Source organism: Marmota flaviventris, chromosome 2 (genome assembly GCF_047511675.1).
Source record: "Marmota flaviventris isolate mMarFla1 chromosome 2, mMarFla1.hap1, whole genome shotgun sequence".
NCBI lineage: Eukaryota > Metazoa > Chordata > Mammalia > Rodentia > Sciuridae > Marmota > Marmota flaviventris.
Genome location: NC_092499.1, coordinates 67,993,107 through 68,009,907, shown reverse-complemented (window position 1 = coordinate 68,009,907; position 16,801 = coordinate 67,993,107). Strand labels below are relative to the sequence as shown.

The 16,801-nt window shown below is 48.7% G+C and overlaps 2 protein-coding genes and 1 long non-coding RNA gene across 3 annotated transcripts in view; 1 reads left to right on the top strand and 2 right to left on the bottom strand.

Annotated features, from left to right (window-relative positions):
- Positions 1 to 1,918: 1,918 nt before the first annotated feature.
- On the bottom strand, positions 1,919 to 5,275 carry Gpx2 (glutathione peroxidase 2). Its single transcript, XM_027929441.2, has 2 exons — positions 4,837 to 5,275; positions 1,919 to 2,598 (listed from the first exon to the last, which is right to left on the bottom strand). The coding sequence occupies exons 1-2, from the start codon at positions 5,056 to 5,058 to the stop codon at positions 2,248 to 2,250; spliced, it is 573 nt and encodes a 190-aa protein (XP_027785242.2). The 5' UTR covers positions 5,059 to 5,275; the 3' UTR covers positions 1,919 to 2,247.
- A 247-nt stretch (positions 5,276 to 5,522) lies between these two features.
- On the top strand, positions 5,523 to 12,614 carry LOC139704700 (uncharacterized). Its single transcript, XR_011706624.1, has 2 exons — positions 5,523 to 7,255; positions 11,895 to 12,614. It is a non-coding gene; the product is annotated as an uncharacterized lncRNA (long non-coding RNA).
- The window catches only part of Rab15 (RAB15, member RAS oncogene family), a 25,871-nt gene continuing 17,242 nt past the window's right edge, over positions 8,173 to 16,801 (bottom strand). Inside the window, exons 2-7 of the mRNA XM_027929439.2 lie at positions 14,809 to 14,869; positions 13,939 to 13,999; positions 13,358 to 13,435; positions 12,252 to 12,341; positions 11,036 to 11,101; positions 8,173 to 10,864 (exon numbers count right to left, since the gene is read on the bottom strand). Of these exons, the coding sequence (XP_027785240.1) occupies positions 10,706 to 10,864; positions 11,036 to 11,101; positions 12,252 to 12,341; positions 13,358 to 13,435; positions 13,939 to 13,999; positions 14,809 to 14,869 (515 nt within the window). The 3' untranslated portion in view covers positions 8,173 to 10,705. The remainder of the gene's footprint in view (positions 10,865 to 11,035; positions 11,102 to 12,251; positions 12,342 to 13,357; positions 13,436 to 13,938; positions 14,000 to 14,808; positions 14,870 to 16,801) is intronic.

Sequence of the window (16,801 nt, the reverse complement as noted above, 5' to 3'; positions counted from 1 at the left end):
TCCCTACTTCTGGCAGAGCCTGCTAATGAGACTTCTCTCTACTTCTGAGCACCCCCAGGGAAATTTGATTAAAAGATTTTGTTTATCCAGGAAAGTGGGTGATTACATTAAAGCTTTGCCTCATGACCATTTCCAGGCTGCTGCTTCTGAGGATGAAAGGGTGGCAAATGAGATGAGGAATAAAAGAAAGGAACCCTTTTTGTGTGGTTTTATCAACACAAGAAAACTTTAGTAAAGCTGAAGGCCTTGTAAATCAGTCTCCTCCCAATCTCCTCTCCTGTTTCCTCTGGAGCCAAACTGATCAGGTCTTGTCTGAATCACAGCATTTCCCCTGCCCACGTGAGGAGTCTTCTTTCTAGCATTATGGCCCCTTTGATACTCTGCAAAATTACAGACACCCAGCTTCCCATTCCTTTGGGAATCCCTAAATAATTCTTTAAACTAGAGCCTCATGGGAACGACCCAACACCCCACAGTGGCATATCAGGCCCTAAAATGCCTGTGGCATAACAACAATATCTGGGAGAGCTGGCTGTTTTGGGATGTAACAAGCTGTAGCACTATCAAGATGATGCACAAATCATACCGGCATCCAATATGAATTCCCACTGTTATCAGAGAAGCAACTTATCTGCAGTTACAGCTCTAAAATCAGTGTCTTGCCCGCCCCTCTCCCCAGCAGTTGGCTTTAAGAGAAAGAATCTGAAAGGTTCAAGTTTTTAGAAGAGTCAAGTTAAGGTCAGTCTTAATTTAGCAGAAGGCCCTGCAGAAGGATGCCAGGGAATTCCCACTGTAATGCTCAGGTTACCTTTTTGAAATATAGCACCATTGATGACAGCTCTCATTGAAGGTTGGACAGTATGGATTCTTAACCTCTATTCCACTGTTTGCTTCTCAGATAATACCAGTGCATGAAAAAATGGTTATAGGGTACAGATTCAAGGAAAAATACTTCCCCATTCAACATTGGGATTCTCAAGCAGTGTGTCTAGTTTGTAGAACTGGCCCTTCAGAGCTTCAGTGAAGAGAAGTGAAATATTCCATCTAGTGGTCAAAGAAGGGAAAGTTGAAATGAGAAGGTTCCAGGATGAGGTTTGTTAGGCATAGTGATGGGACAGTGGCCTCTTAGCAGGTATCTTCTCCAGAACATGATAGAACCTGGCCTTTGTGGTATTGATCCATTCTGAATATGCCTGCACTATAGAAGGACTCTGGGACACCCTCCCTGCTAAGCCACTCAGCACACAGGGCACCAATCGTGTTTTGGCAGATTGTAAAATGTCTCTTCTCAGGGAGGACTTCCCTCTCATGTCCCCACCCTCATGGAGGAAGAAGTGAATCCAATCATTCATGCCTCTGTTTGTTTGAATTTGTGAATATATGAATTTGAGAAGAGTAATGGTAAATATGAATTTTAAAGGGATGGAGGGTCATTCTAGCTAAAGATCAAAAACATCCAATAAGTTAATCAGGGGGAAAGATAAAGTGCTCTTTGTTTCCAGTAACTGCACCCTCTATACTCTTGCTGTCAGTAAATGTTGACCAAACTGCCTTTCAGGAATGTGTAGGTACAGGTAATATCTAGTTGTCTCAGTATTCACAGTGATATGAAGTCTTCCTGATTATAATCTTCCAACGACCTCCCAGCATGCTCAGCCAAAGGGCCCACTGTCTTTTCCTCTTCTTCACTACTTCTTCTTCCCCACCCCCAGTTTTGAAGAGCCATAAAATAACACAATTCACATTTTCTGCCACTGCAGACCGTGACCAAAGCCTGCTGTCCAGACAGTAATCAGGGTATCCCCTTGATCGGAGCCTCCCTCCACCACACCTTTGTGTGCTGCCAGTGCCCCTGTCCCACCTGCAGTTTGTACTACCCTCTACCCTCTGTCCAGGAAGAAGACACAAAGAGCCTGGCCATTTCTACATCAGCCCTTTATTGGACTCATCCGGCAGGCTGGCCATGGGCCCTTCACACTTCTCAGACACCACCCATAAGGATTTAGGAAGGTGCCATCATTCTGTGAAGGCCCAAAGCCTGCCCAGTCTTAGAGCCCCAAGTTGGTCTCCAGAGGGTTAAGAGAGGAAAAGGAAAGAGGCAGATGGGAGAGGCAGGGCTCTTCAATGAAGGGGTGACATGGAGGGAAGGCTTCGGTCCAGCAGTGGCTCCCAAGGGGACGCTGCATCCTGGGGAAGAAAACTCAGGGACTGGATAGAGCAGGAGATCGTGTGCGGAGCAGCTCCCATCTATATGGCAACTTTGAGGAGGCGCTTGATGTCTGGCTCGATGTTGATGGTGGGGAAGATGCGGCTGTAGCGTCGGAAGGGCTCCCCCTCCGGCCCTATGAGGAACTTTTCAAAGTTCCAGGACACATCTGAGCGGCGCACTGGACTCCAAATGATGAACTTGGGATCGGTCATGAGGGAAAAAGGGTCATCATACGGGTAGGGCAGCTTGTCCTTCAGGTAGGCGAAGACGGGATGCTCATTCTGCCCATTCACCTCACACTTTTGGACAAGAGTAAAGGTGGGCTGGTATCCACCCCCCGGGCGGACGTACTTGAGACTGTTCAGGATCTCCTCATTCTGACAATTCTCCTGGGGGAGGAAGGGGAGGAAGAAGACAGAGCGTGGAAAAGGGTCAGGAAATGAAGGTTCCACAGCATGCGAATCTTTCACCCTCCTACACTCCCTTCCCAGGATCCTTTTTCCCTAAATGGGTGTCCTCCATTTGCTCGGCCCTTCTCTAGACTCGGTTTTTTTCCCCTCTCCTAGCTATTGTTGATGGTGTGCTAGGCCATTTCTGAAAGTTCTTGGCGTTCCTAGCTTGGCTGTTCTTATACTTAAAAATTTAGTATGTTTGAATCATTTCTTCTGACTCCAATGATCCTGAGCAGTGTTTTTTTTAAAGCTTCAAGTGACCTTGAGTTCCAGGCAGACAAAGAAAAGAAAGGGAGGCTCAGGTCATACTGCCCAGAACCTGTCGGTCTACTTACCTCCCTGCCTCCCTGTCTACACATGTACACACATGCTCTGCACTCCCTACCCCCATTCTCCCTTTCTTCTACCCTGGTTGTGCCTCCCTTGCTTCTGATTACACATTGAGTACAGCCTTTGCCTCTGCCCTGCTCAGCTCCTCAAAGCAGGGTGAAAGTGAGGCCCAGGGGACTGGACTTAGAGCGTCTAGCTTTCCTCCTGCCTTGTCCTAGAACTGAAGTGCAAATAGGACAACAGTTTGGGGAAGAAAGACCCCAACCAAGAAAATGTAGTTTTCAGATGTCATAAAGGCAAAGCAAGTTAGAGACCACAATGATAGTCTAAATGGAACTACTTAGTGACCATCAGGAATGACTCAAATAGGATAGAGGGTTGAGGGTTCTAGGATAGGTGTGTGGAGGGTGGGCAGTAAAGGAAACAATGCTTGAAAGTTAAAGATTGTGAATATGTAATTACTTTCTCACTTGTAGGCTGCTGTCCAAAGCTCCTCCTCTCTACTGACCGTTCTCGGCTACAAAGGCTTTAGCTCAGAAACTGTTACCTATCTTTCCCTTCCCACTGCCACCCCATTCCTGTTCCCACTCAGCACTTCTCACCCCGACAACTCAAAAAGGCTGGTGAGATCCCTTATTTTCCACCCCTTCCTCCCCAGTCTGAGAGTCAGATGTCTCCCTCTGGGAAAAAGTCCCCACCTCTGATCTACCAGAACCTGCGAGTGCTGTCAGTTCCCAGCCATCATAACATTCATGAGCCTGCTGACTCTATTAGATTTCTAATCTCTTAATGCATGGCTGGCTGGCTCCTAGGTTGTGGTCCCTCTGGTGACTAACTAGGCGGAAGTAACAGGGTAAGCCTGGGGTACCTCTAGGGCAGGAGGTTTTACCCATTCTGTCTCTCCTGCCTGGTAAAGGCTGGCAGGGAGGGAAGGAACAGTGAGAGCAGTAATGGTTGGACTCTGGTTTGTCAGTCAGTGATCCTTCAGCCTTCCTGCTTACATCTTGGTTAATTCTACATGGCCTTTTTATGCCATTGCGAATCGAACTTAGGGGATTATAATTAGAGTGTTTGCTTGGGGACATTCTGCCTACTTATACAATTAAAATCACAAGTAGAAATAGAAGAATCCCTAAGAGATAACTTAAGGTGTGCAGGCTGAAGATTCATAACAACTCGACCTGTTATTCAGAGACAGGTGTGTGTGGTGCCCAGAGGGGACACACATGCAAGTTACAAATCTTTCCCTTTCATCATATTCACTTTCCACTGACTGATTTAAACAATCTTCAATCCAAGTAATAAATTGCTTACATTTGCATAATGCTTTATATTTTTCTATTTACCTTTTTATATCTCACCCCATGAATCTTACAATAATCCTGTGAGCTAAGTGGTATTATCTCCAATTTACACATGAGGAAACTAAAACAAAAATCAAGTGTCTCTTCCAAGGACACATAGCCATTAAAGAGAAGAACTTGAGTAAGTCTAATTCTAGTTTGATTCTTGACCTTCTGGTTCCTCCATTCATTCATTCAACAAATATTTAATGAGTGCCTTCAGTACCCTAGGCAGTGAGGACACAATGGAGAGAAAAATAGACCTGGAACCAGCCTTCATGGACTACAGTGGGAAGACAGTAAATAATAAACACCCACCCCAGTGTTTAGTCTCATAGCGTGTCTACTGCCCCTAAGTATTCACATGCTCCCAAAGACCTAGGTTGAAGGACATGCCCACAATTCTTGACACTCAAACACGCAAAGTCATTCACCCCCTTCCCTTATCCTACTCAAGCTTCATCAGCCCAGTTCCTTGGGCACAACACAAGGGACACCTCACCTGATGTCCAAATTGGTTGCAAGGGAAACCAAGAACCACCAGGCGCCTGGGAAATCGGCATTGCAGCTGGTTGAGTTGGGTGAAGTCCCGGGTGGTAGTGCCTCAGAGAGAGGCCACGTTTTCAATGAGCACTGCCCTGCCTCGGAAGGTGTTGAAATCCACCTTCTCGCCATCCAGGCTGATGGCACTAAGGTCATAGAAAGACTTGGCGATGTAGGCCATGGTGAAGCGCAGAGTGAGTCTTGCAGAGTGCTGTGCACCCACTTACAGGTCTCTCAAGGGAGTGGGGAGGAAGGAGGACCTAGGAAGGACAGAAGATCTCACAATGGGCCTTTGAGTTCTCAGGATGACTTAGCAAAAGCAGGACTCACCTGTATGCATTGTTTGAACAAGGTGATTGCTCCTCCTACTTACAGTCGCCTCCCGGCCCCACCCTGCTGGCAACCTGGAAAGGACCAATTTGATAGCTATGAGCAGATGTAAATAATTCACTACTTGCAGGAAACCAGAGACCTAAAGGTCGCATAGGGAGGAAAAAAGGGAGGGAGACATACAAGATTGACTCCTGCTTTCCCCAGCAAGTTATTTTCACTTGGCACAGACATTTATTGAATGCATTTATGGAGTGCCAGTCTGAATTGTGCAGAGAGGTGAGTCTGCTGAGATCTGAAAGATGAGGAAGAGAATTGGGGAGTGTGCCCACCTGACTCAGATGACCCCTGAAATGTACATATTACTCTTCACCTATTTCTATTTGGCTATTACCTTCCAGAAGCACAAAATCCAAGGTACCCTTGGGAGGAGTTTGTGTCATTTCCTAGAAAAAATGACTTCCAGTGCCTCAGCTTGCACAGGCAAAAGAGATGAAGACTTTCAGTGAGTGGTAGTCCCTGTCCTGCCTTGTCCCTGCCTTGCACCATCTCCTGTGTTATAGCCTCCACCTCCACCTCACCTCCACCCCCAGTCATGAGGATGGAGTGGTTGCTAGGATAACGGTGAGAATGAATCACAGAACAGGTGGGTAAACTGCATCCCTTCTTTCCCAAAAGGTTCAGTCCCCAAGAGTTGTTTGTTTTTTCCCCCTTGGAGGTGAATGTGTGTGTGTGTGTGTGTGTGTGTGTGTGTGCTGTGCTGACCCTCTCCCCACAGAAGAGTGCATCGAGGCTGGGCATGATGGTGAATACCTGTAATCCCAGTAGCTCGGGAGGCTAAGGCAGGAGGATCACGAGTTCAAAGCCAGCCTAAGCAAAAACGAGTTGCTAAGCAACTCAGTGAGACCCTGTCTCTAAAAAGAATACAAAATAGGGCTGGGGATGTAGCTCAGTGATTGAGTGCCTCCGAGTTCAATCCCCAGTACCCATCCCCACCAAAAAAGAGTGCATCAAAGCATGGCTACTGTCGTTCTTGATCCAAGTGGGCTGTCCATGATGTCAATACCAGTCACACAGCCTGGCATCTTAGGACTTGCTAAGGGCTATCAGGGGAATCCCCCCCAAATAAAAAGCCCACAGAAACTAAACAGACCTTAAAGCAACTTCATTCTTTGATGTACCCACCAACCAAACAAATCACTTCTTAAAAAATGCCTTGGTTTCTCAGTAAGACTGGCTTTCCCTGGCTTTGGGATTTTAGTGTGAAATTTCAGTAAGAAGGTAGATGTTTTCCTGGAGAGTGTTTCCACAGGTACACACCCATTGGGAGCTGCCTCTTAGAACAAAGAGTAAGCAAGACTGGGGAGCAGCTGGTCTTGAGAGTGATTTGTTGAGATGGAGGAACTACTCACCAGGGAGCACCTAGCTGTTCTGCGTTGCGGCGTGTTCATGGCTGTTTAAGTGCACAGGAACCCCATATCTCATCTGGCTGCTCACTGAAAGCAAGCTTCCATGATCTAAGTGGGAATGGAATCTTTTGCCACCAGAAGGAGTGGCAGGAATAAAGTGTGTCCTCTGCTAAGACTGGAAAGAGTTCCTGGATGTCACCCAAAAGTGTCCATACCAAGCCACTGAGTCAGAGGGACTTGGCTCTGACAGTGACTGAAACCTTGACATTAACTTGCCATATTTATCTTCCTGCCTAGAGCTTCCCCTAGTACCTGGGCTCCGGAGACACCTCTTAGTGGCTGCCCCTTTGCAAGCCTTCTTGGGCCAGGCCATAGGAGCTCAGAGTATGGCGTTGGGGACACCCTCCCTTTCCTCCAGCTCAACCTAGGATCCTTAGGAATCTCCTAGTTTTCTCAATTCTCATAATTGATGAAGACTGGTGAGACGTTCCTAAAATACTTCCGACCCCAGCTCTGCCTCATAGCAGCCCCACTTCTCAGCAGCTCATGACTTTGGGCCTGTACTTCAAATGTGTGATTTGCACAGCTTTCTGCAGGACACTGGTTATTCTGGAAGCAGCACTGGACAGAAAAGCTCAGGTGGGTGGTTCTCAATTCTGACTATAAATGAGATTTCTTCTTTCTAAATTGAAATGCCAAACCTTCACCACTACTACAGTGGTTTCCAGCTGTAATTCCACAAGTTACTTGGGGCCCTGTGGCAAATCCTTGAAGTTCTCCAAGCAGTTTCCTTATCTGTTGAGTGCGGATAAAGATAACCACACTCCCTCTCTCATATAGTGATTATTAGAAACAGAAGAGCCAAGTATCACAGTGTTCTGTAAAGTATGGTTAAGATCTTAAGACTACTGATTGTCCTGCCCTCGCTCCTTTCTTTCTTCATCTTTCTATCCTTACCCCCATACATTCTCTAGCTCCTTAACCAAATCCATATCCCAAAGTGTTTATTATTATTATTTTTTTGGCAGTACTGAGGATTGAACCCAGGGCTTCATATATGCTAGGCAAGTGCTCTACCACTGAGCAACGTCAGCCTCCTTAACTACTTAGAGTCCTGAAGTTTCATGTCTGCCTCTCTCCCCTAAGATATCCAATTACAAATCTGAAAAATTACTCAATCCCTTCTCATGCCTTTGGGAAGACCTGTTCTTAATTCACTGAACAGATGAGAACTATACTGGCCTCAAAGACCCGTTTAGACTTGACTGGGATGTTCAGCTTCCTCTTCCCTCAGACATGGATGTTCAGTTCTCTCAATGACTGTGCTTCATCTTATTTCTTTCAGGGCAGGGGGCCTTTGCTTTGAGTTCCTCTACAGGTAGCACTAGAGAAGGCACACACACACACACAAAGGACAAAGTTCTCCATTTCACCATCATTTTCCTGCTGTTGCTTTAGAATTCTGAGGCCTCTTCTACCAGAGGCCTCCCCCTCCCAGGTTACCACCAGGGTCCCAGTGAAACCTCCTCCCAGGAACTCAAACAGCCAAGCATACCTGTGGTTTGAAATATTCTTTATTTTGTAAACATCTGTGTTTAAAATAGATGAACCCTGCTCACAATTCATATAATGGACCCAAGACACAGTACACAAAGTTCACCCATCACAGGGAGATGGTGGGGCTCAGGAGCAGGTGGTGCCAGGGGCTGAGCTGTCTCAGGACAAAGTGGCAGAGGTACTGACCAAAAGACAGGCTGGGAAAGCCTGCTCAACATTCCTGGTCTAATGGCAGCCCAGACCACCTCCTGCACTAAAGTTTGGGGGCAAGGAGCCGACTCTGGTACCTGGGGAGTGCAGCTGCATCCTAAAATCCCAGCCCTCCTCTGCTCGCTGCCGTGATGCTTGTGGAGAGAGCTCATCAGTCCATAGACTCCTGGGCCCATGTTCTCCCTTCTCAAACCCTTAGGATACAGTAAAAACAGAATCCCTCTTTCCTGAGGGGGTTAGGAGAGAGACGCTGGAACTCTGCCTGACTTGCAGAGGAAGTGACAACACTGGCTCACAGGTTGGAGCCAGTGCCTAATATAACTTCTCCTCTCTCTCATCCTTCCTGAGGATAGGCAGGGTTGGCATTACCACTCCCATGCCCAGGGTGCTGCTGCATAACTTGGTCCTTGAGGAAGCGCCCAGCCACTCATGGCTTCATCCTAAAGAACCAGCTCTCTGAACTTATAGCCAGTGATTTGTTCCCCTCTTCCTTCCACCGTGCTCACCTGTCCCCCATTCCGAAATCCTGAGCCACCCTCTCCCACTAGCCGTTTTTCCTGGTTTGGTAAGCCTAGAGAAAGTGCCCAGTGATTTTATTCCCACCTCCTTCTTCGAAGAGTAAGAAATAGGGCTCTTCTCTTCCACAGGTATGTGCCCTGGTTTTGGGTCCTTGGGGCTCAGTGCCCAGTTCTTTGCTTTGGCTCCAATCCTAGCATGTAGTACAGACTAGGAATGATCCTCTCACCTAGGCTTCTCCCACTCCAGAAAGGTCAGGAGGAACCCAAGCAGGGCTGGCAATTGACTTGTTCCCTCTTGAAAGGGAACAAGGACTCTTGGACTATTTTGGGGTTAAAGAAAATTCCTGAACACAGAACTCTGGAGACAGAAGTCCTTTTCCCTCCCCACAGTGCAACTGGCACACCCTCGAGCCTACATAGGAGCAAGGGTGCACTTTGACTCAGGCTGAAGAGAACAGTCCCAAGCATTCCTACCCAGGGCCTCCTTCCTTTCTTCCCATGAAACCTTTGCTTTTCTCCCACAAACTCTGGGACCCAGGAAAACCCTGACTGCTGAAGGCTGGGTTTAGTGAAAGAAGAGTGATGTGGTTACATCACCTCTCACCTCTGCCAAGAAGTATGGGGAAGTTCTCTTCTACCACAAGAGAGGTAAAGCAGGGCTGGGGACATGCTCAGTGGAAGAGTGCTAGCCTAGAGTGTGTGAGGCCCTGCTGCCACCACATCCCCTCTACTTTACAAAATGCTGACCCTGGCCTGCTTGCCCTTGCTCTGGCCCTGACAGCTAGGAGCCAGTCCTTCACTTGTGAGTGCTCCTCTTTCTGGACTGCACAGTTAGTTTGCCAGTGCTCTGGGCCCAGGGATCTCCTTGCCCCTGTGGTACCCTCAGGCCTTTAGACTCAGGGGCCCATGTGGTGAGAAGGTGTGTACACCCTGCATGGGAGGTAGAGACTTGAGGTGACTTTTTATCCCTGCAACCCCTCATCATTTTTTCTCTCTGAAACACCTGCCTCTGAGCTCAGTTCCCACAGAGGCAGGTGGGCAGCTAAGCAAGGCCAGAGCTCAGGCAGGGGGAGCACAAAGAGGTAGGACAGCCAGCCCCAGACATGAGGACCACCAGTTGGTGTTTCCTTCCTACCTCCATGATCCACTTTCCCAGGTCACTGGGGAGGCAGGCCCATGGCACAAGAAGGGGCAGGGACAAGGAGAAGAGGAAGAAGCACCCTTGGCCTTTGGCCCACCCACAGAGCAGGTGGAGGTCCCCCATGGAGCAGAGGATGGAACATCCCTATGAGCCTGGGTCCACTCCCTTAGGCAGGGCTGGGAAGGAAGGAGCTGCTCTGGCAGCCACACAGGAACACACAGGCAAGGGTAGGAGGGGCTTTGAGAGGAAACACATTTGAGGGAAGGAGGTGAAGAGCGGGAAGAAAAGAGAAAAAGCAGAGAGGACCAAGATGCACTCAGAAAGAAGGAGCCTTTAAGCAGTCTTGACTCCAGCCTCAGCCATTGTCCAGGGAGCTCTGGTGGTGGGACGGCGCTCAAAGCACACCATGGGGGTCACAGCAGGCCCATGGCTGGGGAAACAGGCTGAAGGATACCACTCCAGGGTAGAGGGGCTGGGGGCAGAGGCTGCTCAGAGATGCCAGCAGAGTTGCTCTCAGGGCCAGGCAGGGGAAGAGTAGCAGCTACTGATTTTTGACAGGGTCGTCAAATGAGAGGACAGCAGTAGGCAACGCCCAGGCTCCCCTGTCTGCCCACAGGCCTCTTGAGGGAAAGGGGTTTGTGTGGGGTGCCCCACACAGGACCCTCAGCACCAGCAGGTTTTTGAAGAGTTCGCTGGGCCCTCGGGTTTGCCCTCCTCCTCTTCCAGCTCTGCCAAGGCCAGCTCGTTACTGGCTCGTATCCGGAGACCATCCAGCTCCTTCCTGTGGGCCTGCAGCACCAGCTCTGTCAGACGCGTGAAAGACTGGGAAACCAAGGGGCATGGGTTAGCCAGCGTCTTCTCTTCCCGGCAACTCTGTAACTGCCCAAGGGGCCAGTCCTATCTTATCTTGGCTCCTGTCTCCACCTCCTCCTCTCACCTCCCCACTCTGCGGACTCAGCCAGAGGCAGGGCAGCTGCTGCCCAGTGGTCTCACCTCTTTAATATTGAGGTTGGTGCAGGCACTTGTTTCATAGAAGTCCATGCCGTACTCCTTAGCCAGCTGCAAGAGAAGGACATTTCTGAAAGAGAGTCAGTAAGGGAAGGGAGGCACCCACGCCACCTGGCATGTACACTCGCAGACCACGCTGTACAGTGACAATTTCTCAGAGCAGACCACTTCTCAGATGAGACTGGGCTCCTTCCAAGACACAGACTGGCACAGAATGGGGAAAGATGATTCACAAATATACCCCACTCCTCCAACACGCACGTACACCCCCAGTTCCCCTCAGGAAACAAAGATGCCAAAATGCAGTGGTAGTGCGGCATGTTAGCAAACACTATGGAGTGACTCTGGAGTGCAAGAGACCCAGATGAGGTTCCCTGGGACTGCCACACAACAGCTGTAGGACCTTAGACAAGCTACTTATTCTCCCTAAGCCCCAGCTTCCTCTTCTGTTAAAGGAGAATGACAGTGTCCATGACCTAAAGTAATGGGTTGATTAAATGGGGTCATGCTCCTAAAAGCACTTATTGAGCACAGTGCCCTACATGTGGTGCTTGATAAATACTGTTATTCTCACAGGGTTACCTCTACTTCCACATTTTCAATGACTATGTATTATTTTTTGTAACCAAAAAAATCAATTTTATTTTAAGGGCTAATGGAATGCTATTGACTGAAGAGGGAGAGAAAAACTCTCGAGGTCCTCAGAGTGGGTGGAGGACTCTTGTCTCATACTATCAGTCTTTCTTCCTGTTCTCTGGGAGGATGGTCTTCCTGCATGCTTGAACATTCCACACCTGACTGAGGGCCTTTCACTGCCTCACTTTCCTCCCTACTTCTTTCCCAGCATAAGGAGGACAGGAATCTGTTTCCTCACTGCAAAACATAGCTATGCCTGGATGTGATTCAAGAAGACATTAGCAACTTGAAATCCTTCCTCATCCCTAACAGGGATGCTCTGGTAAGTCCCTGTTTTGAGGAACTTGGACCTTGGACCTACAAAAGTTGGTGCCCAAGAGGTCTTTGTTTCTGGATGGACCCCAAATACTGTCCTGAAGGACAGAGAGCAGCCTCTCAAAGATGGCAACTCCCCAGGGCCTGAAGGTGCTGTGGAACATGTGAGAGGACCTGACAATGGTGAGTGCACTCCCAGTCCCCACTCCCAGGACTGGCCCTGGAGGTGCTACAGAAGGACTCCACCTACCTGCTGCCCTTGCTCTCTCCCCACCTGCCGTTTCTGCTCTTCATCAGCCTTGTTCCCTATAAGGATCTTCTGGACACCTTCTGGTGCATACTGGAGACAAAGGAGAAGCAGAATTGTCATTGAGAAATGCCCTTCCCTCCCATCTCCCCTGTCCCAGTCTACACTGACCTCTAAACCACCACCAAGGTTAAGAGCCCTAGGGACACGGTGAGGTGACCAGAGGCAAGTGTCAGGCTCTACCAAGTACAGGGGTCCCCCATTATCTGTGGTTTTGCTTTCCCAATTTCAGTTACCTATGGTCAACTATGGTCTAAAACTTAAATGGAAAATTCTAGAAATAAACAATGTGTGTTTAAGTGTTAAGTGACTTTTATTATAGTATAATTATTTTATTTTACTATGTTATTGTTAATCTCTTACTGTACCTAATTTATAAGTTAAACTTTATCATAGGTATGTTTGTATAGGAGAAAAAAGGGTCTATACTATCTTTAGTTTCAGGCATCCACTGGGGTCTTAGAATGAGAGTCTTAGCAGATAAGGAGGAACTACTATACCTTGACTGACCCCAGAGTGTCCCAGAGGTGGCTTAGGATAGAAGACACTCTGGCTAATCCTAGTGTTTTGTTGGGTTGAAAAAATGGTACCTGAGTTGGAAAGGTCATACTTAAGACTGGCAGCCCCTGTTCAACAGATATAAGGAACTGGGACCCAGAGAGCTCAAATGGCTTGCCCAAGGCTCCCCAGCTATCGGCAGAGTCACGGCTCTGGTCTAGAAGCCCAGTCCTGTAATTGCACCCAGTCCTGAGATTTCAAGAAGGAATCTACTCCCAGGGCAGGTATGGAACTAACTTATTTCCAGGAGAGACACAGCATGGAGGTCTGGCAAGGAACAGAGCATGAGGGCATGGCCGCTTCAGCTTGCTCTGCATGACTCACCCACCCAGAGCTCTTCTTCCAGCCGGCAGAAGGCAGGGTTTAGGTTTCCTGGTAGCATTGACTCACCAGCCCTTGAGAGCTTTGGCCCTTCCCATCTGGCCTGGCCCTTGCTTTACCGTCCCCTGAGGTGCCCTTTCCCCACCCATCAGTGAGGTGGTGTTTCCTACCTCATCCACATCACTGACCCACTTCATGATGTGCTGGTAAGAGCGCTCACTGCTAATGTCGTAGACTAAAAATATTCCCTGAGAGAGAAAAAAAAAAAAAGAGAGAGAGAGAAAAAGAGAGATGGGGGAGGGAGATTGCACACAGAAAGAGTGCACTCATGAAGCCAGATGGGGGAGGGGGGTCTTTACACACTGGGCCACTCTCCTTGCTTAGTATAATGAGGACCCCTCAGTATCTAGAAATGTCTCCTTCTCTCTCAGACCCCCCACAGCTGCTACTTCCTAGGACCATCACAGAACTCTCTAGGGTAGGAAGGCATCACATGCTTTGTCCTGGGTCTTTGGCCCAGGGTGGAGGGTGAAAGTTAGGGATGAGGGTAGGGGACCTACCAACAGTAAGTGCTCCATGAATAACTGAGGAATGACTGATCAGTGGGTCTCTGAAAGACTGCCCTAAGGTTCCCTCCTCTGAAGGCAATCCAAGGGGGTCAGTGACCAAAATAACCACAAACACCCCTCAAATACCCATAGTGAAAGTGGGGTGGCAGCTAAACCTCCACTACCTGAAAATGGTGGCTCACCTGGGCCCGTCGGTAGTACTGCTTTGTGATGGTCTGGTATCTCTCCTGGCCGGCTGTGTCCCTGCAGTAGAAAGCCAGTCCCTCAGAGCAGCAAGGACCGTGGGAGCAGATAGGGAGGGAGGAGCAAGAACTGGGAGACCCTGTGCCTTTGTTGGAAAAACTGGGGAGCTGCAAGGTGAAAAATCAGTGGTGCTTTGATCCCCAAAGGGGTCTGAGCACAACTGACTCTGCGATATGAGGTTAGCTCCTCTATACTGGCAATGACGAGGCCCACAGGCCTAGGACACTCCTGATAACTGTATCTGCACTGCACCAACTGAGCCTTGGACAATTCTAAAATTTGGCCATTATGGCCAGACTTGGTTGAATGGGAGGATGATGCTCCACCCCCGGTGCCCATGGGACCTCCAAAGGCAATGTCTTTACCATCCCTTCTGGGATTAGGAGGTAGCTCCACCTGCAAAAGTAGTGCTCTCAAGACAATCAGGTGAGAGGGCCACAGCAGCCCCTGGTGGCTACTAGTGGCAACTGCATCAGGCAGTAAACCCAGGGTGGAGCCTTCTATCCTTCTGTCTTACCCAGTGTGACACAGCCTGAGGATAAAGCCTAATTCTACAATAAACCCACAACAGTTAGTTCACCAATTCCTTCTAATTCCTACCCTTTGGTGATTTGTTCATCTATTCCATGATGTTTGTTAAGCAAGCTAGGAGGTTAAGGCTCACTCTTGGGATGGACTTTTTGACTTCTCGCCTTCATAGAGGTGTCCAGTTATCCCAGACGAGGCCTAGGGATTGCCCATGACTGTGGTTTCTAAACAGCAGCCCAGGGTCTTCTCTGCCCAAGCCTGCCTGCTCCTACCCAACTCACCAAATCTGTATCCGCACTTTGATGCCATCAACCTCTATGGTCTTCATCTTAAAGTCAACACCTAGGGAGAGAAAGCAAGCATGAAACTTAGGAAGGGCACCTGCTGAGAACAGATTAGGGAAGGTCCAAGGCCCTCACAGACGGAGGGATTTCCTTTTGATTAAAGGTGGTAAGGAGATGACTCGAGATAAGGGCCTCCTTAACCATAAATGGGCCCCAGGGAAGTGTCTAAGCTTTGAAGGGGGCTTCCCTTCCTCACCAGTTGAAAGTTGCCAGCAGTGGGCAACGGGGAGGCAGTGTGCAGACAGGGGAATCATGGCACATTCTAGTCACGTGTGAAGCCTTCATATTTATACTTCTAGAAAAAAACATTCGTATTCACCCTTCCTGAAATCTGAATCTCTAGGAATAGCAATCTACCTTATTGGCCTGGATGTTTCTTTCTCTGCCTTAAGATAACCAGGAGGGGTTGTAGCACTGTTGTGATGAGGGTAAGGCACAGACCCTGGTCTTAGAACCCTCTGTGCACAGAGCCCTTGGCACCTTGCAGAAGCCCATTAGGGAGAGGACCTCCGTGCACCTGTTGTTGACCGACACATTAGAAGAAGCACAGGCTTCACAGTCGGGAGCCAGCTGGCTGGTCACTGGACTCGTGCTATACCTTGGGTACTTGATTCCCTGGCCCTCCCATTTTCTCCACAGTAAAAAGCTGGGACATGACAAACATCTGAGGGCTGCTGGGAAGACCCAGTGAGATACAGAGGCTGCCTGCATAACCCACTGCAGCTCTCAACATGGTGCCTGGCATGTAGTAGGTACACGAGTGACTAACAGATGGTATGACATGTTCTTGGAGGAGGCACAGGAAGCACAGAGTTCTCAGGCCCTTCTGCCCAAGGGCTTGAGGAACTAAGCTGCCCCAAGACACAGGAAGCACAGGGAATCTGGCAAATGGCCCAGGGCTGACACATATTTGGGGAAATCAGCACCACCCACAGCAGACAGGCTTGACTGTGGGTGCTGACAGATGAGGGGAGAAGTGTCGATCCCTGTGCCTCTTCCCCAACCCTGACTGTGCCCAGTGACTCTGAGAGCTGTGTCTAGTAAAGTAATTAACCCTAAATCTTCATGCATTCTTTGGAGACAAGTCAGGAGTGGGCATCATGAACCACAGTTTTGAGATGGGGAACATTGGAAAGGCAAGGTTGTGGGCTGTTCATTACCAGGTTGCCCATTCCAGAAGGACCCAAGGGTACCACCACTGCCGCCTCCTCCTCCTCCTCCTCCTCCTCCTCCTCCTCCTCACTAGTGCTTTGACAAATGGGAAAGCATCCCCTTATCCATCCCATCCCCGGCCTTCCACAAATACAGACAGATTAAATTCAGACTCTTCCCTCCTACCATCAAGACCAATCTCCTCTAATTAGAAGGGAGAAGAAGACTCAGAATGGACAACCTGCACTAAATCAAGTTGGTCAGACATGAATTATTTTTCGCCTGCCCAAGCTGATTCATATCTATTGAGCTGTACTTTTCCAAACAGGCAATGTCTGGCAGCCATTCTTCCCTGTGTGCAGAGAAAGAGGGATGAAGAGGAGGAGGATGAAAGGGAAGAGGGAGAGGGACATCTGGCCCTGGAGGGAGGCAGTAGCATGCTTACTCCCTCCCTAGACAGTTACCAGGAATTTGCTTCTCCCCAGTACCTGGCATAGAAGGGAATCAAGGGGACACGCAACAACAAATCCCACTGATATGAATAATGAGAATCCACCAGTAAAAAGGGATTCTTGTTGCTTGACAATAGAGTTGCTTCTTCATAGAAGAACCATATTTTTTAAAAAATAATAAACCTAGCTCATCCTCATACTAGCCAGATCAAGAACAATGCTTTATGCAAAGTGGTCACAAAGGCGGGGGTGGATAAGAGGTTAATTTCCATTATTCCACAGGCATTTATGAGAACTAACTATGTTATGTGCCCTGAACAGTGCTC